At 37.0% G+C, this 21,967-nt stretch overlaps 2 protein-coding genes across 3 annotated transcripts in view; one reads left to right on the top strand and one right to left on the bottom strand.

Annotated features, from left to right (window-relative positions):
* Positions 1 to 4,072, top strand: part of LOC306871686 (uncharacterized protein) — a gene marked incomplete at both ends in the record, with an annotated part of 35,022 nt that extends 30,950 nt beyond the window's left edge. Inside the window, 4 exons of the mRNA XM_079419780.1 lie at positions 2,673 to 2,937; positions 3,036 to 3,153; positions 3,667 to 3,710; positions 3,812 to 4,072. Coding sequence (XP_079275906.1) covers positions 2,673 to 2,937; positions 3,036 to 3,153; positions 3,667 to 3,710; positions 3,812 to 4,072 — 688 coding nt within the window. The remainder of the gene's footprint in view (positions 1 to 2,672; positions 2,938 to 3,035; positions 3,154 to 3,666; positions 3,711 to 3,811) is intronic.
* A 7,691-nt stretch (positions 4,073 to 11,763) lies between these two features.
* The window catches only part of ephb4a (eph receptor B4a), a 39,559-nt gene continuing 29,355 nt past the window's right edge, over positions 11,764 to 21,967 (bottom strand). For both annotated transcript variants that reach the window (XM_079420269.1, XM_079420270.1), the window contains exons 10-17: positions 17,901 to 17,965; positions 17,688 to 17,801; positions 15,896 to 16,143; positions 15,577 to 15,792; positions 15,320 to 15,469; positions 14,592 to 14,785; positions 13,715 to 13,873; positions 11,764 to 13,013 (exon numbers count right to left, since the gene is read on the bottom strand). In XM_079420269.1, coding sequence (XP_079276395.1) covers positions 12,905 to 13,013; positions 13,715 to 13,873; positions 14,592 to 14,785; positions 15,320 to 15,469; positions 15,577 to 15,792; positions 15,896 to 16,143; positions 17,688 to 17,801; positions 17,901 to 17,965 — 1,255 coding nt within the window. In that variant the 3' untranslated portion in view covers positions 11,764 to 12,904. The remainder of the gene's footprint in view (positions 13,014 to 13,714; positions 13,874 to 14,591; positions 14,786 to 15,319; positions 15,470 to 15,576; positions 15,793 to 15,895; positions 16,144 to 17,687; positions 17,802 to 17,900; positions 17,966 to 21,967) is intronic.

Genomic DNA, 21,967 nt, shown 5'->3' with positions numbered 1-21,967 from the left:
AAAGGACCAAAACAAGGCAGTAAATCAACTTTAATAAGACGTTCTGGCTGCATGGCGGTTATTTGCATTGGGGTTAACTTTTCAAAGAGGAGTTTAGGCTCTTGGTCAGCAATGGTCAATTTGCGGTCAGTGTTGGGGAGTTTAAGAATTTATGGTAAACAAGTTTCTGACAAGAATAATTGTAAGCAAAGAACAAAAAGGATGAAGTGCTACATAAAAAGAAAGAGACAGAACTGAAGGAAAAGCAGTGACTTTTTCAACAGCCTTGTTTATACATTTTCTTTCTTTTCCGAATTCATTTTCTCCATAGGGATTTCTAACAATTTTTCAATAAAAGAGCCTTGAACCAAACCAGCCAGCTTCAGGATGAACCATAACATTACTGGAAGGGAAAACGTTTTTGGAAATGCAATAAAATACAAAGGAACTAGGCTATGTAACTTTTTATCATTATTATATATATATATATATATATATATATATATATATATATATATATATATATATATATATATATATATATATATATAAAAAAAAATGTTATGACAGAGTGCAAAAATACGGAAGTTCTAAGCGGCCATGCATTATTATAATTTTTATGTCTTGTTTTCTTGTGATCACGACATAACGAAAGTTGTTTTCTCGTTATCACGACTTAATTTTCTCGTGATCTCGACATAACGAAAGTTGTTTTGTCGTTATCTCGACATAACGAAAGTTGTTGATCTCAACGTAAAAACCGTTTTCTCATGACGTAATTGTAGCTATGGTGAGAAAATCAGGGTCACTATATTGTCTTCGACGATAAAGTTGCAGACCCGACAGCCTCCTTCTCAAGTGTCGAACACTTATGTGTAAGTCGTCAATCACTGACAGACACAGAGCTATTTCAGTTTGAGTGAGTCCCTGATCAAAGTAAAAGCGAATACGATCATCCATGATGCTGCGATGATGCTTCTTCTATAGCATTTTCTCATGCCGAATACACAGAGAAAATTAAGTCGTGATAACGACAAAACAACTTTCGTTATGTCGAGATCACGAGAAAATTAAGTCGTGATAACGACAAAACAACTTTCGTTATGTCGAGATCACGCGAAAATTAAGTCGTGATCACGAGAAAACAAGACAGAAAAATTATAATAATGCATGGCCGCTTAGAACTTCCGTACAAAAACCCATCTTCCAAACTATGTCTTTAACCAAATACACTTTGACAACAGATTTATATTTCCGAGCTGCAAGGACAGATTTTGCGGGAAAATTAATCCATCCATTACTCATTCTTGCACGTCATACACGAAGAAAAGAAACTCCAGTTTTGAGTAGCGTGAAAATTAAAGTTTGTTGTCACAACGAACGAGGAAAATTGGCCATGGATCATCAAAACGTCAAACCTCAGGAAAATTACCATCTGTAAAACCACAAAAAAAAAGAAGTTATTTATTTGTTAATATACTGTGATAATATGTCCAGAATCTCTGTCATCGAACCACATTCATCCGCTTAAACATGGAGGAGAGCCGAAGCACAACCAAAATAATGTTCTTCCGCAAGATACATGCAGTTTTATTTTTTAACCGCTAGAGGTTCAAAAGTTTCGTAGCATAGGTATCTTTTACCAACTTTGTGGAAAAACCCCCAAAACAAAAAAAAATAACCTAAATAAATACTGATTATAAAGAAATAACAGATTGACATATTGACAAATGACATGCATTCCTATGAATTTCTATATTTTGCAAATGTATGATAAATTGTTATCAACTCTAGGAACATAATCAGATAATCCAGGAAGATGGATAAATATACATTATGTAATATTTATTATGTTAGAATTCCTGGAGTAATGTTTTACAATAAGGTCTAATTTGTTAGCATTATTTAATGCATTGATTTGCTAACCTGGACTAACAATGAACTATAGTTTTAAAGCATTTTGTTAATGAGTAATTTGAAATACAGTTAGCCTATTTATTGTGTTAGTTCACTGTGTATTAATTAATGTTGAGATACAACTTTTGATTAAAAGAAAACATTAGCAAATATTAAAATGACCCTTAACTAAGATTAAGACATGCTGTATTGTTCTTTGCTAGCACAAGTTTACTAACTTTTGTAACATAATGTTAACAAATAAAACCAAAAGTATTAAAATTCCAGAGAAACTATTCATTATAATCAAAGGATCTGCCGTGTTAAAACTCTTCTAGAACATTTTTGACAAGATACACAAACAGAACACTTGGAAAGGAAACAGCAGACATTTTCACTTAAGCTTTGTGACAATTAGTTCTCTGACAACTCAACCAATCATGTTAATGTGGCTAAGTAATTGGGGACAAACGACTTAATGATGAACAGGTGAAAGACAACAACAGAGGGTGCTTTCCGTTAATAAAACACAAGCTAGGTGGACTCATGCTGCAGTGACTTAAGTTTGTTTTGAGTTTATTGACCTCACATTTGTTTTTGAAATGCCTCCTAAAAAAGTTTCTGCAATCCCAAAAGTTTCTGAAAATGAAGCCACTGAAACAAAAGCAGGTTTGTAAGCATTTTCATGAGGTTTTCCGAGTCCTAAATTAATTCTTGCATGTTCCTATTAGGATTTGTATTAGAAGGCTATGATTTCTGTTTTCCAACTTAAATCTTGCTTCAGATGCTTCTAAAAGCTCAAGCACTAAGGCCACTGGACGGAAAGTTTCTCCACACCCATCCACAATGGAGATGGTGAAAGAAGCTCTGAAAGAGCTGGATTCCCGAAAGGGTGTTTCGGCTCAGGCTATCCGGGGTTATGTAAAAGAGAAATACGCAACTGTGGATGAGACGAGGCTGAAGTTTATGGTGCGTCGAGCCCTGAACAAAGGCATCGAGACTGGTGTGTTTGTGAGGCCTGCAAATTCTGGGTCCACAACAGGTGCCCAAGGACGCTTCCGGGTAACTTCCGGTTTCTTGCGTTCTTTTAAGTGAATCATTGTTAGGGTTTCTGATATAATGCAATTCCTGATGATTGTCGCCATGTCTCTTTATTTCAGATTGCTGCCAAGTCCAAAGCAAAGGAGGCTAAGGTGCAGTCAAAGGAAAATGCTGATCCCGATGTACAGAAAGCACCTAAACCTAAGAAAGCTAAGGCAACTAAAGCCAAGGGTGAAGGTAAAGTTTAAGTTCTACACGGTGTTCTTAACCGTAGGATTTATTTTAAAACGATTCCCTCGGATATTGCTAGTACACTTCTCTAATTACAAATGAATTTGTGAGTAGTGCATTAAATATAAAATGAGGCAGAACTTCTGAAATTATTATTATTTTACTTATTTGCAACCTAAAATAGTGGTGCAGGGGAAGATTCTTGGGTTTATTGGACCACTTGCAGTTTTTATGAGTTTACAGCCAGCCAAACTTCATCTGAACTTTTAAATATGCTCTGCAGTTATGTTGATCAAAAGACAGCGCTTTTTTTTTTTTTTTTTTTTTTTTTTTTTTTTTAAATCGTTGTTGGTGTAAATGAGCCTTAGAATTAAAAGCCCTTGTTCATTTATTTGTGAGTCTAGTTATTTGTGAATGCTTTAGTCTTTTTAATGGTAGATTATCTTTAATTGAGCATAACCATGCCTTTTGGCAAGTATTTTGCTATGTTTGGTATTCTCATCCATTTCTCCATCCAAGGAGCAAGCAAAGAAAAGTCCACAAAGAAAATGGAGCCCACAGACGTGAGTTCTGTTTTATTTACACCTTCTACATGAGCAGACACTCAGCTGTGAAGTCTGAATGCACACCCACCCCCTTTATATCGTTCCTCCTGTTCTCTTAGGATGCTAAGACGCCTGAGAGCGATGGCACTGCCTCAAAGGTGGCCCCTGCTAAGAAGCCAAAGGTGAAGAATGCTGCAGGGGAGGGTGGAACTGAGCCCAAACAGAGCAAAGCTAAAAGAGTCTCTAAAGCATCAAAAGGAGTTGAGGAACCAGCAGCTAAAAAAGCTGGAAAGAAAACTGCAAAGGCAGAGGAGGGTGAATCGGGAGAGAAGGGTGCTGCAGCCTCTACGAAAGTCCCAGGAAGACGAGGAAAAAAGTGATGCAGGGACTTGACCCCTTTTTTTTTTTTTTTTATTCACCATAGTTTTTAAATCTGTGCACTTTACCAAATAAAGATTTTTACCTTTTTTCAAGAGAAATGTGTAACCGTATTTCTTTAGTCTGATGGGAGAGGGACAATGGCTTAAAGCTCTTCTGAGGTGGTTAGGACTAGGTTAAGGGTTAACTCTTAGCTAGTGAGGGTTGTTTTTAGCCACAGTGTTCTAAAAATCTGTGGAACTTGACTAAACCAACAGCTGTGGTTTTCAGAACTTTTAACAAATTTAAAATTTACTGTATTAATGGAACATTTACAAGGTTTGAAAACGGTGAACTGATTCAAGTGCCCCCCCCCCCCCCCCCCCCCCCCCCAAAAAAAAGGTAAATACTATAATGCAAAAGGTGCGGTGCCGTAATGCTTAAAATAATGCACTAAAGGGTGCACAAAGTGCAGTGTCTGAAAGCAGCTCTCCATAAATGGATAACGAAGACACTTGGCCAAGTCTTTTGCCAGTATGTTTATATAAAGTGCTGCAGGTAACATTTGTAGGCTGGAACCTGCAAATTAAATGGCATTTTAGCAATTCTGCTTCCATTGTCGATGGGCTTTTCATTAAAAGCATGAAATGAGGTCTGTGTACTACTTATATTTTCACATTTTAAATTATGACAACGTGTAATACCCACTTGCAATCTTTTTCAAAGGTGATCGCTAATAAGTGGCCAAATGGGACTAAAGTGGTTGTCGGGGACATTAACGGGTAAACCATCACACTAGTCCACTATAACAGCCACATTGCAATCTATTCTAACTTTCAGGGAAAATGTTTTAAAGAGTTGAAGCATTGGTGATGCTAAAGTCATGTGATTGTGTAGTTTGTTTATAGCCTACATTTAACTTTTTACTTCTGTTGATTATATTTAGGCTTCAAAGGTCATAAGTTGTGTTCATTTGTGAAGCTTATCATGAAGAACGAAATGCGTAAGAGTCATACATTTTTGTTGGTCACAGCTTATTTTCTGCAATCCAAAAGTCAAAAATCCTAGTGGGATTTTGTAAAGGGAACCAGGGTGATGAATGAATGAATGAATGAATGAAACCTATTAACCTTGCATACTGTGGTTTTTCCCTTAACGGGGATGTATGTTAATATCTTTATGCTATATATCTTTACAAGGATAAAAAGTATTTAGACTGGCTAAATTTGATCCTGTATCAGAGTTTAAAACCAACCCCCCACCCAGGTTAAGCAGGGCAGGGTTCTGGGCCGAGTCTGAGCAGTCAAGACAATCACATTAAGACTTGCTGATCTTCAGGAAAGACACCCGGATCAGAGGTCAGCTGACAATGGCATTCTTCACTGTGGGACTGAGACTGTGTGTGAAGCTTTGGCCCCTTGAGGGAAGTTTAATAAGCCAGTCTTAACTGTGCAGTTTCCACCGAGCTCGGGTCCCCGAGGGCCTGCAGAAGCCTGGGGCCCGAAATCCCTCTGATTACCCACTCATTAGCGTACGGCTCTGAGCCAGGTGAAATTACTGAAGAGTGGGACGGTGGGGAAGTAGAGGGAAAACAGACTGAGTTACCACAGGTGGATAGAGGGAGGACAGGAAAACAGATTGATGAGGTGGATGTGTGGACAAGGAAGACGGATTGAGGAAGTGAAAACAAATGGAGTGATATGAAAGAGGACAAATAGACTGGGCTTTAAAGCAAAGACAGACTGATTGAAAGAATGATAGAGGTCGGCAAACACTAAACCATACACGGACTGAGGGAGGCATGGACAGATTGATGGAGAGACGGAAAGATAACCTTAGGTTGAGAGTGAAGCAAAACAGCTGAGCATGGCCTGTTCGGTCTGATGGAGTTTGGAGTCTTCCTAGTTGGGATGAGCTACTGTGAGTTGTGACATGACCGTAACCACCATAGACAGTGAGGGCAACAAGTCTTTGACATCTTTCTCTTTTCTGACTAATGTAATCAATCTCTCAGTATATTTTTTTCTACATTTGGAAAGTCATAGAAATACTATCATGGGTTTTTAATTTTGCTATTCAAATAGGAATGCAAAAATTATATTTGCTGTAGTTCATCAAACCAGTTTATATAAGTTTACCCAACTATGACGACCTCCACTTTGGAGAATCCCAGAAATATGAAAAGTGTCTATAGATAATTCAGGCTACCATTGTACATGTAATTCATAATTGATTGTGACGAGAAATATTAAGAGAGCTGTTTTCAGCATAGGCATATAAGAAAGAGTGTGTGCATATTTTAAAATATATAAATATTTAACATATGTGAAATGTTAAAATAATATTTGCAAAGTTGGTTTGAATGGATTACAGTAAATTTGTATAGGTTTTATTTTCATTCCTGATGATCCCCTTAAATCTCTTAAACACTTGGTTTGGTCACGTTCAAGACATGGTTATGACTTCATAGAGCAGCGCCTGAGATATGCTGTCCATTACCACTCAAAAATTGTGAAAAGTCTTGTCATAATAATGTGCTTTCAATACACTATCAGCCAAGTGTACAGGAGAGTTTAACAGCAGAAATTTGCAGCTTGTACTTTAATAATGTGTACCATGTTGTGAGCTGTTTGAGCTGTAAAGTTGTCTAGATTGCAGGGCATAAGTTTTTGTAGGCCCAACCAAAACAATTTTTAGGACAGTTAGGAAGTGACAATACAATCTCTTGCTTTTCAGGCCAAGCTTTCTTATGGTATTTCTTTCTTGCCATCCTCATCACAAATTCATCAACTAGTATGCTGAAGTTTACATGCTCTGGGGGATCCTGGGGCTCAAGTACTCAGCTCACACTGTTATAGCTGAGGGCCTTTTTGTTCAACTGTTTTTGGCAGAATTGTCAGAGTGGCTTGAGACTTCGAAGGCCTGTCCCAGCTCTGCTACATCATCTTTTTTGTAAGTAGGACAACTTTTCTCAGTGGACTAATTTGTGACTATGCATTAGTAACATGGTAGATTTTCCTCCTTATTTTACACAAATCAAGTCGCAATAGTTTTTGGTGTCAATCAACAGTCACAGATGCTGTCCACAAAGCTTCAACCCAGAACATTCTTTTAACACTTATAATGACCAACGAATGCCCCTAAAGCATAGGATGTTAATAATACACACACACGAGTCTGGCTTTATATCACTCTTATCTACGTCCCCTCTCCAGTCAGGATACCCATATGCTTCAGTGCACACAAGAATGAAGGCTAGACATAAAGAGCTGAGTGTTCACACACACACACACACACACACACAGCTCTCTAATAGGACAGACCTCTGTCCTTATCTTCCCCGTCGTTCTATAATGGATGGCCATTCACACAAAGGTCATATACACACTCTGTCAACACTCAGGCACCAGAGACGTCCCTCTGACAAGTGTGTCACACACAGACGTATACACTAAACACACACTAAAACACAAGAGAATGACCTCCTATAAAACAGACCAATAAAATAGAGTTCAAAAACAAAATGACGGTGCTTCAGAGTGTTTTTCAACGAGAATGCTTTTTCAGCATCAAATGGATTGGCTAAGTTTGGAGTAACAATATAAAAGGTTTAAAAACTGAGAGCGATATCTGTCATTACGTAAAGGACATGGTGTATGCTGACATTTTATGAAATGACATTGTTATTGTTTAAGAAATCCCATAATTTAGGGATTTTATACAAAAAGTAACCAACTCAACAGCTTGACAAAGACTATATGTTGTTAGTTCCCAATCACCACCATATTTGAGGATTTTTTTTTTAGAAATTATTTGTGTTTTTGCTTTCTATCTTGAGCCACAATACTCATCTTAAAAACCTGAAACTAAAGACTTGGGGAATATAATTTTCCTTCCTGTTTTTATGTATGTAGGGGCTAAGCACTGAACGTTTGTAGCGCCATAGCATCGGTTAGTTTTTTGTAGTCTATTGCAGATTTGGTTATAGGAAAATATACAAAATTTGGCACACTTTATTAGGGGGGACATGAATAGACCCCTGGCCAACTTTGAGGTCTCTCAAACCAGCTCTGTAGTGCTACCATTAATTAAAATATTCACTTTTCTTTTGGGAAGTTTTTTTTTGTATTTTTTAACGCTTTGTCTTGGAAATGGAAACTTATGTTTTAAATTCAGGTATGCTTCATTAGCACTATGATTTGAGGACACCTGCTAAATTTAATGACAGCACCACCTACAGGTCATGAAATCTTAAATATTTTGCTTATAACCTGTGAAATGTTTGTCTGTGGGTTCCTTGAGTCCTGCTTAATGCATTTATAGTAAAATTGCCAGATGTGGACAAATTGCCCATGCATGCACCATTTTGAGACTTTGATGTAAATATTGATATCTTTTAAACACTTTGACATATTTGCAGAAAATTTGGTAGGGATCACTGACAGCATAACATGAAGGCATATGAGAAATTGGAAGGCAGCACCACTAAGTGTTCCAAAGATATACAGTTTTTTGCCCCAGTGCTTATAACTTTTAGAAAATATCCTCCATGATTTGTTTTCTTGGTGTTGTTACATTCCTTGGTTCCTGTATGTATTATTTCAGAGAATTATGACTGTCATTTATACTTTATACCTTAAACTACTGCCAACCACTGGTGAGACAGCAAAGCATACTTCAGTAAGCACTGCTTACATCATTTGTAAACTGTGTAAATGGACCTTATTAACTTTTAATTTATTTTACACTTCAATCATATCCTTCACTACTCCGACTATCAAATGCATCTACTGAGTTACCTAACCTAATCAATCAATGATTTGTAATAAATTTATATAACTAGCATTGGCATAATGTTCACATTGAATTGCTAACAGATTTGGACTAAAAGCCACAAAATTCCATTTTAAAACTGAAGGATATGCTGGCTTTTAGAATTGGCTGGCTTTTTTTTCAGCCTATAATTTAATGATACAGTATCTGAACTGAACGTGTCAATGGAATATTATCCCTTTTGAAATGTAGTTTGGCACATACTTTTAAAACATACTTATTTCTATTCATTTTCATGTACATATTTTTAATTTTGCTTTATGACAAGCCTAATAACAACAACCCTTAAATGTGTTAAAATCACTGGTCTCTCGTGGCTTATTGCTTTAGTATAGCGTTAAGAACACAACTTTACACATAGACGCTTCATCTGGACAGCTGTTAAAGTTGGGATGTTCCGATTTTTGGCTTGAGTAATGACTGAGGAAAATGATAAATCCATATGTGAAGGAAGAGAGGAGTGTGCTGACTGTTGTCTTTTGTCCTGCAAAGGGATGCATGGTAAGAGGAGAGGCTAGCAGGCATTGTTTTAAAGACAAAGATTGGAATGGGGGTTGGGTTGGACGCTTGAGGAATGTGCTTTGTGTTCTTCCTCAAAAGATAAAGGCTCCTGGAGCAAACACACGCAGCTAAGACAGACAATCATAGACCCCGAAAACTTCACGCAGCAACATATAATTTGCTGAAGCATTCAGAAGAGCTTACCACAGTAAGGACAATCATAATCTCTTGTTCACTCTTCCGCCCTAATAATATGGCCCCATTATTAATACTATTTCTATTTGACAGTAGTTTCTTGTTTCAGTTTCTTACAGATGAACACCTTGGAACATATAGGTTTTAGACTGAGCCTCAATTAGTTTTTTTTAATGTCAAAAAGGCTGTCAACATTTCAGAATAAAAAAAAAATAGCATAACTTTTTTTATTTTGAAATTTTACGATCTACATGGTAGCATATTTATATTTATTCTAGATTTGTTTTGGGCTACATCTTGAAATGCTACTTGTTTGTCAGTTTAGAAAAACTTACAACTGATTGATCAGAAAAGTCTGAACGTCTTTTTAGAAAAAGAAGAAAATGGAGGTTAAACTAATCTCTAGTATCTCTAGTTGGGACAGTGATTTTCATCCATTTACTTCATTTCAGCAATGAGGGTCTAAGGATAATTATCTTTGAGTACATATTATAGATAATTAGCTTTGAGAATTAGAAACAAACATCATCAACCATCAAGGCGCATTAATGAATTTCAGGGGAAAATACTAATAATGGTCATTAACAGTCTTAATTGTTCTAAATTACTTTGTTTCTTTGTGCAATATATTATTTATTTTTATCTATTTTGATTTTGGGATGTAAGTTTACCTGGACATGTTTCCATGAGACTAAATTTACTAAATTCCACTGCATGCCAGATGTGTTTGCAAGAATTGGATAAATACACTTAAAGACAGACACCAAAGAGGCTGCAACATGGGAGAAAAAAGAGAGAGATGAAGCCACAAGAAAATGGATGGTTTAAGTCAAGGACATTTTCAAGGAGTCTTGAGAAAGATCTGGTTCTTTCTTCTGAAGGGATTGGGGACAAGAGATCCATTGGCGTAGAGGGGGAAGGGAACTCTAAGCCCCATTCCCAAATCTCACTCGCACCTCTGCAGAGTAGAGAAGGTCATTGTATCTTCAGGGAGGAATGCTTAAAACTAGAATGCCCAAGAAATCGGATCACCCCAAAACAATTATGGAAATATGCATCCGTCAGGTGTGGGTGTGTGTGCATGCAGACAGCGGCATATTCAGTCACAGATAAAAGGATCAAGGAGGAACTTGGGAAAAAGTTTGTGAAATGGGAAGACAGCAAGAATTAAAAGGGTCATATCATATTTTTATTTATTTAGATTTTTCTCTGAGGTCAACTTGGAATGTCTGTGAAAGATTTATGCGCAAAAAACAGGCATAATATAGTTTTCATGACCATTTTTATACCCTCTCTGACCCTTAGAATTTAACAACCTTCTTAATTCAACAGTTTATCTTTTCTGCTGTGCTTTGAAAGCATATGTAAACGTGCTCTTTAGCTTTCCCTTTGCTGTGTTTACAGGTTGCTGTCAGATCCTGTTTTGATGCCCTTCCATTCAGTAACATTCTCTTTGCAAATCTGTATAACATTGCAAAATGTTCACAAATCTGCAATACGAAATGTGGCACTCAAATGCTTACAATCAGATTGAAATAACCAGGAATCTAAATCTAAAAAATAAACTTCAGCCACCCATTCTCAACATTTTGGAGTCTAAAAAGGTTCTGCAGAGTAGAAGGTGCTACACACTGTCAAATTTTGACAGACTTTACCACATTTTACTTTTCTCAACAGTTCCTCTGGTATTTACAAATAACAGTATCTATCATACTTCTTACCTCACAGATGTCACATTTACCATTCAGTGAATTTTCACAGGCCAAATTAAGTATTTTTAATATAAATCCTTGCGATTAGGAATTGGGGCGAATGATTTCCCCATGCAGATTTCGCAACGGGTTCAAGTTGGTAACATTTATTCACCTTGTTTACCAACAGAATACAATGCACTTATTGCATACATGCATGCTTTTACATTGTACTTACATTGAAAAATACCTTCCTGTATTTACAACTTTAATTTCTGTAGTTCTACATCTATAATTACACAGTTGACCCCACCTCTACCCACTAGGTTAACCACCTAACCTTAAGCGTATCCCACCTAAATAGCAGAAAATGTGATTTGCAATTCAACATAAACACAATAGGTACATTGTACTTAACCATTTTTTGACATAAAAAGAAACCCATGTGATTCCTTGTGTTATTAAAAGAGAAACAAGCAGCAAAGAAAACTATTCAAAACAAGACAAAATGTATACTTTTTATTGTAACAGAAACCCAGATTACACTAACAAAGAAAATGAATCTTTTTTACATAAATCAAGATACAGTATATTTATACAAAAACAAGAGGCAACAGAATAAAAGTCCCTGGTTTCTTCTTGTGGGTCTCCAATGTGAAGACCAAATCCTCCAACCCATAAACCCACGTGTGGTATCAATCTTGAATCTTGTGGTTAGTTGATGATGGACACCAGCTTCAAGTTGGTGAGTCAAACCAGCACAACATTCCCGTAATAAACAAAACAGTATGGCACACGTTCAAAGGTCGTTTCGAGTCTTGCGGTTACTCATAAAACAACAGACAGTCTTTTATTTGGTCTCTTTTTAGTGCCAGTCAAGTGTTGCAGATATATATATATGTGTGTGTGTGTGTGTATTTGTATAAGCATGTATATTTCGCATATTTTATTCACCAATGGAAACTCTGTGCCATTTATGTCTTTCTCTTCAGAAAAAAGTGCTAAGACTTTTGTGCTTGTTTTTCTTATTGCTGCTCACATACACACTCACACACAGAGTGCATCATTTAAAAACTAAATACCAATTACTTGGCACTTAGTGTGTGGGAGTATGTGTCCGTTCACGCACAGCACATCCTTAATACGAAGGATGAAGAAGTCGTCATTAATAATCTGATACTTGTATCCAAATTCTTGCATTATAAAGATCATATTTCTCATCTTTTGCTGTATATCCTCGTCTCTTCAGTATGAAAGTCTCCTTTAGAAAAATACTCTGCAAAAATGGAAATACTTCATCACTGTCTTTGCATTATGATGTCAGGGCAAGTCTTTCCTTTTGGATTATATCATGTGGCTCCCAAAAATGTTGAAATGGTGGAGGTAACATCCCTATGAGACCCATTTGATATCACAAATGAAGCTTTGTAATATTAGTGGTTTTAAAGTGATAGTTCCGAAAGGTTCCTGGAATGGTTCCCTTTAGGTAGTCTTGGAAGCAAATAAGCCATCTTGATCCTTAAGCGACCCAGTGAAAAAGGAAGTACAGATGTTCCTGATTGTGAGTGGGTAGGTTACATGAAGGTTCTTAGGCAACTCAACAAGCGTTTGTGTGTGTGTGTGTGGATGGTTCACTCAGTAGAGCACATTTCCTGGAGTTTTGTTTTGAATCCCAAGAGCCTCAATGCTGGACAGAATCTTCTTCTGATGACCAGCCAGAGTTATCCCCAAACGCAGAAGATCCCTGAGAGGCGGAAACAGAGAGAAATAAAAGTTTAAAAAAGAATTAGATCTTAACTTTTAATGTACCAGAAGAGATGAGCTTAGAAAAGATTTGATTGTGGTGTTTACATATTCAAAATTAATAAAGATATACACTACAGTTCAAAACTTTAGATTCAAATTTTTAAAAATAATTTAACACAGCAAGGATGCATTACACTGGTCAAAAGTGAGCGTCGAGACTTTAAAATGGTCACAAAAGTTTTCTAAATTCAAAGCACCAAATCAGCATATTAGAATGATTTTTGATCATTTGACACCGAAGACTGGAGAATCGATGCTGTAAATGAAATTAATATGTTCTAGGGACAAATTATAGATTGGTGAAAATACTGTATATGTATAATGTTTAATCATATGCCGCTTTAGTGAACTTCAGAGACTTCAGAAAAAATTTACCAACTCCACACTTTTGAATCGAAGTATATGTTTAAAATAAGCAATATAATATAATACTTCTAATTATTTTGTTTCTATGTCTTTTTTTATTAACATTTATTTTTATTTTTATAAATCTGACTGCAAATTGATTTACTCTTCACCGAATAATTTTTTAATCTTCCTTGTAATTAAGTACTGTATTGCTGCCTATTATAATTGGATTTCAGTATATTTGACAAATGAAAGATGTTGTTGAATGAGGGTGCCGTTATCTTCACTCACTCTGTGGTGATGTGGGCGAGCAGCTGCATGGACGTGTACCCAGCCTGTAGAAAGCTCTCCTCGTAACGCTCCATCTTAATGGCCCTGAGCCAGTCTCCCACTGTCCCACAGGATGAGGGCGTCAGAGGTGAACGCTGGTCTAACAGAGGGTGAGAGGGTCTGAGGAGCAAGAGAGAGCCAAGTGTTAAAACGCATGTAATTGTCCATATTAGGATGATGTCTTGAGTGGGCCTGCAGGAACCCAGCTGTAGAAAGACTGCCAGAGAGAGGAAGACTCTGACAGCTTTCCCTTGAGGAGAGGGGGAGGGCAAAGACAAAAATGTGACGGACAGATATGTGGTCATACTGAGTCTTGATTGACAGACTGACAGGCCGACATGCTGAGAGGGGAGGGGCAAGACTAACATACAAGAGGCCATACTGTGTGTACAAGAGCCAAGCTAATGAAATGACGGACAGCGTGAGATGCCACTAAACCTAAAACAGGAACTGCCATGTTCTTGATTGACAAGCATTGTTGGGTAAATGCATTACTGTAATCACATTTCTTACATTTGTTTTTTTTTTGTCTGTGAAAATGCTAATGGCCTAAGACTTTTGCACAGCAGTGTATTCTTCAGTAATCTTGTTACTGTCTAACATTGATTTTGGGTTGACACAGCAACATAAAACCAATAGCAACAGAACTAAAAAAAAATGAAGTGTCCTTGAATTTATTTGATTCTAAATAAAAAAAATCAATTGGTAATTTCATGCATGCTTTCCACTGAAAAAATTTATTTATTTGCCAGGTCTTTGTGGTTTTTGGACCTTTTGCTGTGGCTATAATAATACGTGATATAGGGTTGTATAGGGTTGTTATGGATAAGAAACGTACCCTGCCCCCTCTTGGGCGGTGATTTTAAGCGAGGCAGGATTGCGAATCAGCTTGTCGAGTGCTGAGACGATGTTGGAAAAGCGTGGCCGTGCCGTCCGCTCCTTCTGCCAGCAGTCCAACATCAGCTGGTGCAGGTAAGTTGGACAGTCAGGAGGAGGAGGCAGCCGGTAATCCTGCTCAATGGCATTAATCACCTGATTGGGTAAAATGAAGGGAAGATATATTACTGAATTGTTTCATTGTGATTAGGTTGATATTGTAAACATATTTTTTGTAATGTACACCATTCAAACGTTTGGAAAGATTTGTTCACAAAGGCTGCATTTATTTGATTAAAAATGCAAGAAAATCAGTAATATTGTGAAATATTATTGCAATTTAAAATGTAATTTATTTCAGTGATTCAAAACTGAATTTTCAGCATCATTACTCCAGTCTTCAGTGTCACGTGATCCTTCAGAAACCATTTTAATATGCTGATTTGTTGCTCAAGAAACATTCATTTATTCAACAACAAGAAAAACAAAACTTATTAACTCCAAACTTTTGAACTATAACTGTAACGGAAAGCAATATCTGCAAACATTTTCCCTATTGGCCATAACAAAAGTAACTATCAACCACTGATAATACAAAATTTCTATTGTATGTCTGATTTAATCGAAAGCAAAATTTAAAGTAAAACAAAATGCAATCGCATTAAAATGTCAAACATCACAACCACATACATCTTGATTGCTCATGTCCCAGTATGGCCGCTCCCCGAACGACATCACTTCCCACATGACAATTCCGTAACTCCATACATCTGATGCAGAGGTAAATTTACGGAATGCAATGGCCTCGGGTGCCGTCCAACGGATTGGAATTTTACCACCCTGAAAAAAAAGCATTTCAGAATAAATCATGATGCTTGTATTGCTAGACGTGCCTGCTTGCATTTTTCATGTGAAGTGCTCAACGTTGTGTAAGCATTTGCTCTTACCAGTGAGCTGGTGTATGTAGGATCAGACGAATTCTCTTGCAGGAATCTCGACAGACCGAAGTCAGACACCTTGCAGACCAGGTTACTGTTGACAAGAATGTTCCGTGCGGCAAGATCACGATGTACGTAGCTCATTTCAGAGAGATATTTCATTCCCGACGCGATGCCACGTAGCATGCCGACTAACTGTATTGGAGTAAACTGGCCGTCATTGAGCTGGAGAGAAAGAAAGATCTATGTCAATCAGTCTTTGAGTACGATAACCAATGAGATGGTTTAATCAAAAAAATTTATCGCATTAGATCCAGCGCATACTTACTCTCAGGAAGGAGTCCAGAGCTCCATTCTCCATGAACTCAGTGAGGATCATGACCGGGCAGCTGGCTGTTATTATTCCTTCCAGGTGGATAATGTTGGGATGCTGGAACTGGCCCATGATTGAGGCTTCAGACAGGAAGTCCCGCCTTTGCTTGTCTGTATATCCACCCTTAAGAGTCTTAATGGCAACATAGTTCTCCTTCTTCCCCGGAATCCTCAGCCGTCCACGACAGACTTCTCCAAACTCGCCTGAGAACAGCAAAACAAGCGACTCCCTTTTAAACATAATGATTCAAGGTCCATAGAGTTTCTGCTAACTTGTTTTCATGAAGTAAAAATTTGGCTTTCACACAATTTCTTAGCCTTAAATGAGAATAAAACCTAAGTTATACTGTTTGGTCCAAGTGATTCCTATGATTTTGGTGATATGGCCCTTGGCAACTTAATCTCTCATGTTACTCATGTGTAAAAAATCTAGGTGTGTTGTTTGATTCAGGTCTCAAGTTTGATAAATGAATTCTTTTGACAAATCCTGCTTTTATTATTTAAGACTTCTTGCAAAAGTCAAACCTGTTCTTTCATTAAAGAACTCTGAAATAGTTGTCCATGCATTTATTATTTCACGCCTTGATTACTGCAATTCACTCTATTATGGAGCAAATCAATCATCTATCAGTCGTCTTCAAAAGGTACAAAATGCTGCAGCTAGGCTGCTGACTGGCAGTAGAAAATCGTATTTCTCCCATTTTAACCTCTCTGCATTAGCTTCCAGTAAAACTGAGAATAGAATTTAAAATTTTTGTTTTTCAAGTATTACACAGCCTAGCACCAACGTATTTTTCTGACATTTTACAGTATCATAATCTTTCTAGGTCACTTAGATCAGGCAGCCTTGGATTGCTATCTGTTTGTAGATCTAGGTTAAAACAGCGTGGAGACCGACAGTAGGCCCTAAACTCTGGAAAAGCCTACCGGTATCGATCTGAATGGTCTCATCACTTTCCTCTTTCAAATAAAAACTTAAAACTTATTTTCTTAGTGTGGGTTTCTAATTGATTATTCTAGGGTTTTTGTTTGCTGTTTGAGAGATTGTAATTTGTATTTTTATTCGATGACTCTGATCCGAACAGCACTTTGGTCAACTCTTGGTTGTTTTTAAATGCGCTTTACAAACTTAATGTATGTACTCAGCTTTAGAAATTTTTCATCCAAATAATTTTTTAGCCCTAACAAGTTGCGACTGTAATAAGCCATGAGCAACGGGACAAGACTTTTTTAGGGTTGCTTGGTGTGTATTTTTGAGAACTATATTAAACTTTTCAAAATTTGGAATATTGACACAGTTGAACAGAAATGAAACAACACAGAACTAAATTAAGCTGAATAATGACACGATTTCCTCATGCAGAAGTGCTTTACTGTTGAAACTGACATAACTTATGAACTCTGTAACACTGTTACAGTTATTAAACTGAACTGAAACCTTATTTTCAGCACATTTTAGTTCAGTGCCACTATTGTATTCTGCTTTACAGCTGAAATTGAAGTTCACAAAATTAACAATGCTATTTTCATGTTTGATACTGTGAAACTGCTTTGAAACTATCTTTATCTAATAAAGCGCTATATAAATAATAATGTGACTGTATGTCAAATATCAAAGAAGAAGGTCAAGAGTTCAACATAGCATGCTTTTGTTATGTTGAAAATGACTGAAACCGAATATGTGACTTTAATGTTTGAAATTGAAATATACCCAAAAAGAAGACACTCTGCAAGGGACTACGTCTTACCTGCTCCAATAACCTCCTCGATTTTGACACATGAAACATCAATCTCCTTAGCAAACTCTCTCACGGCCTCATTAGGGTCTTCGTAAGTGAATGGATCAATGTAAACTTTCACTCCTTAGAGAGAAAAATATCAGTTATTCCATTAATCAAAAAATGCAGAACTTAACCTGAATGCATAATTACAAGATGTTGTGTGTGTGTTGCTGTGCTCACCTTGACCCATGAGATATTGGCCATTTTTGTCACTCATTTCTGGATCTTTGAAATGACTTTGCTTCCTGTGAACAGAAAAGCAAGTCAGTGTCTGATGTATGATCTAAACACAACATTACCAATATGTAGGTCTTCTTTTGATGGTAAACACTGGTGACAAATACAAAACTCCTTTTAGGTTTTGCTGATTAAATAATAAATGTTGATTCTAAAAGCATTTCATTCAATAGTAAAATGTATCACCCAATAATTGTGTGTTCCATGTGAGCATTGTGTTATTATTATCATTCTCGTTTGGCTCTGTTCGAAGGCGGTCGCATTTTTCTTCCCTCCCTCCCTCCTGAACTTCCCTGCTTGCTCTCTTGTATTGTCCTGTCCTCTTAAGAGACTCTCGCTGCACTATTTGCAAAACCGAAATTATGGATCTGATCAACTGGTCTCTAAATGCAATTGACACCATCTTCTCGACTAGGAAAGCGGGATCTGGAGAACCGGAATGTCCCGCTGGGACGTTTGCTGCTGGCTACACGATGGACGCATGGGAGAGATGGCGGATCGTGTGTCTGGCGGCTCTCTCCGTGGAGGACATTGAAGACATCTTCTTATTCGGAACAATGATAACTGGGTTTCTGCTATTTGGATTAGGCGTTGCCCTAAATTATCAGAAAATTAAGGAGACGGGACTGGCTGTCCAAAACCTCTCACGGCTGCCCGTCATGATTGAGGCTGTAGGCAGAGCGGTCGCCTCGGAGACTGAGGCGATTAACCGCAATATGGATTCAATCACGGCTAAGCTCTCGGCTTTGGATAGAAAAATCGACGGACATGGAGATCAGAATGGACAATGAGAATTAGCTGTGAAACTGGAAGACAGCTGTTCGCACTAAGACAAAACAATCTTATCTCTTTCCAGGCTTCCCACAACAGAACGGCTTGGCAAGGCCGCTCTGGTATCAACTCTCCGGTGAATACTGCAGGGAGACGCTCTTTCTTCCATTCCCTCCTCCCAAAAACACCTTGTTATTGTCGGGCGCTTGTGCTCTGTCCAAGGACGTTTCCATGGCAATTGCTATGTCGCATCACAACCTGCGAACTGAGTCGACTGGTTTGGAGTGCTGGCGAAACGGATTTCAAGGCATACGAACTCACACGAACTTACACATACACACACTCATACACCTCCCTAACCCCATCCCACGCCTTCGTCGCTTCATCCTGTCAGGCGTTAACGGGTCCGTGGGTTTGCGCTGTAATGGCGGCTGGCCGGATGGCTGTTTCGTCTGAACTAGGATTACTATGCAAGTTATGTTCCTGTGTTGACTGTGCTTTATGCTGAGGTTTTTTGTCTGTTCTCGCGCTGCGTTCTCTTCCAAGAACGCAGTGCGAGGACACTTTTTTTTCTCCTCTCTTTCCTCATGTTATGCTGTATTTCTTCTTCTCTATTGCATTTCGTTGCCTTGTACCTACATGTGCAATGACAATAAATTGAATCCAATCCAATCCAATTAGCTTAGCCACATGCTAATGTTAGATTGCATCAATTGGGAGTCAGTTTTTTTGACAACTTTGTGCGCAATCTGTAATTTTTTAGCAAGGGCGGAAAAATACTTGACACTGGAAACTTGTTCTGTCATGCCTGGTTTGGGCACAGTGTGATGCTTTATGCTTGTTGTGTTTCATGTTTGTTTTTGTCCTGTGTTGTCATATTACTCAGAGCAAAGAATGAATTGAATGCATACACAATCCCTTTCTCCACCCCATTCTTCCTCTTCCTGTGTCTTTTCTTGTGTGTCTGTTTCTCACCTCAGGCTCTGGGTCCTTATTTCATAGTGTATTATACTCTAACACCATCTTAAATTACTCAAGTTGTTCTAGCCCGTTTTCCTTGTTATTCTTGTTATTTTCTTTCTCTCTCTTTTCACGGAATGTCCTTCTTGTTCCTTGTTTGTGTTTTAGACGCTGGCTAACGGCTCAAAAATATTATTTAGAGAACCTTATTGGTTTGCAACTTAAGGTTAAATACAAAAGGGAGACAATGGTTAAAAGTCATTCTTAAAATGAAATCCATTGGCTTGAGAAGTATTACTGTGCAAGATTTTTTAAAATTAAGTTTTTTTTGTTACCCTAAAAACACAGAAGTTGATTCAGATTCACTTTTGTTTATCTTAAGGCATTTTAGGAGAAACATCTAAAACAAAAGTTAATACTTCGATAAAAAAAAAAAAAAAGTATATATATATATATATATATATATATATATATATATAAAACTGAGAACCGCAGAGCTTTGAAATAGCAACACATTTTCCACATCTATCTTTCTCCCTGATTTCCCAGGACTAAAATAGCCGCGTTTGTCCCACCCAGTGCTGATGGCAGGTCTGGACCGGAGGCTCGCTGTGAGTGTGTGTGTGTGAGATTGATTGTAGGGACTCTCCATTTAACTGGGTGTGAAAGTTTGTATACGTAATGTGTGCAATTGTGAACAATATATGTAAACCCCTAAACAGGCACGCTCCTTTAATCTTAACTGTGCATACATGGGCATACATACGTCCTGTTTATCAGCAATATCTGAGTTTGCGTGTCCACTGGAGTGTAAGAATGTAAAAAGTTTGTTCATTCTGTAAGTACACTTGCACTTAAAGAAGTGTGTGTGTGTGTGTGTGTGCTACCCCAGGGTCACGACTATTGTTCTGCTGATTTGGCCTGTGGAGCCTGGGGAGGGACTACTGCATCCTGTCTCCACTTCCCCTTTCTCCTCTCTTCTCTCTCTCTCTCTCTCTCTCACAGTTCCCGCAAATGTAGCTGAAATGACTGTTAGGGCAGCCTGACCACTTTGGAAGACTACATTAGTTCTTTCAGCTCAAACTGGCATACGAAAGGCTAGAGGCAAATTAAGTCATTGTCACTTCATTTAATTAGTTACACACAGAATTACCTTTTTTTCACTCTGGTTGCATGAAAAAATCAGTGTAATTAACACAAAATTGATGTAAAGGTGAGGTGTGTCATTTACTGTGTTATTACAATATTATTTATATACTATTACAATATTTATAAAAAAATGATTTAGTAATTTTATGTACTTTGTCATTTTTATTCGTTTTTATATTTCTTTTTATTTCAGTTTTAGTCATTTTAAATTTTCTACATAAAATGATTTTATTTCAGTTAATTGATTAGATATGTCAAATTTTTTGCTGCAAGTTTGTTTTATAATCAAATTTTTGCATTTTATTTAGCTTTAATTACAGAAAATGATTTTTAAAATAGTTTTAGTCAGTTTTTAGTATCATTGATATAATATTATACTTTTTGTTCATATTTTAATTAGATATTAATATTTTCTATTTCTATTTTCATTTTATTTTTATTTTTTTGTTATATTAATATAGTTTTTTATTATTAAGTTTTAGTTGATTTAATTGTAGTTTTTACAGAACTTAAACTAAACAAAAAGTAATAATATTACTTTGGCAACTAGCTGTAATAAAGGTTCTTTTATATTTTGTTTTATTTCAGTTAGTGTTAATTTTATTTCAAGTAACAAAAATGTTTTTAAAAACTTAATTTTAAATTTAAATTTAATTTAATTTTTAAATTGATAATTTGAGCAAACATTGACTGTTTCTGAACAGGTTTCCCATATAACGCCCAACATTCACTACTCAATAAATGAGGTATTCCTAAACCCATGCTATTATTTGAAGCACATGACATAAAATAAATGTTATTTGAAATGCAATTTTTGTGAAAGTGTCACAAAGTCAGTGTTCGGGTCATTAACCTACAAAAGGCTTACTTATTGTTGCCTCTTATTAACCCAGGGTAAGAGACAGTATCTTAACACTGAAAACAGCACATTTAAATATGGTAAAATTCGTTAGACACTGCTAAGATTTCTGGTATTAGTGCTTGCTGAAAGCATTAAAATAGCCAAAGTATTTAATAAGCAAGCATGCGATGGACAGGGGATGTGTGAATAACGGCTGTGGAAATCTCCTGAGCTTTCTGCGCTCATAGTTTCCATGCAGGCCCAATTATAACAACCTCACACTCTCTTT

The sequence above is a fragment of the Barbus barbus genome (genome assembly GCF_936440315.1).
Source record: "Barbus barbus genome assembly, chromosome: 6".
Lineage (NCBI taxonomy): Eukaryota > Metazoa > Chordata > Actinopteri > Cypriniformes > Cyprinidae > Barbus > Barbus barbus.
Note: the sequence above shows the minus strand (reverse complement) of the source record. Positions and strands in the feature narration are given on the sequence as shown.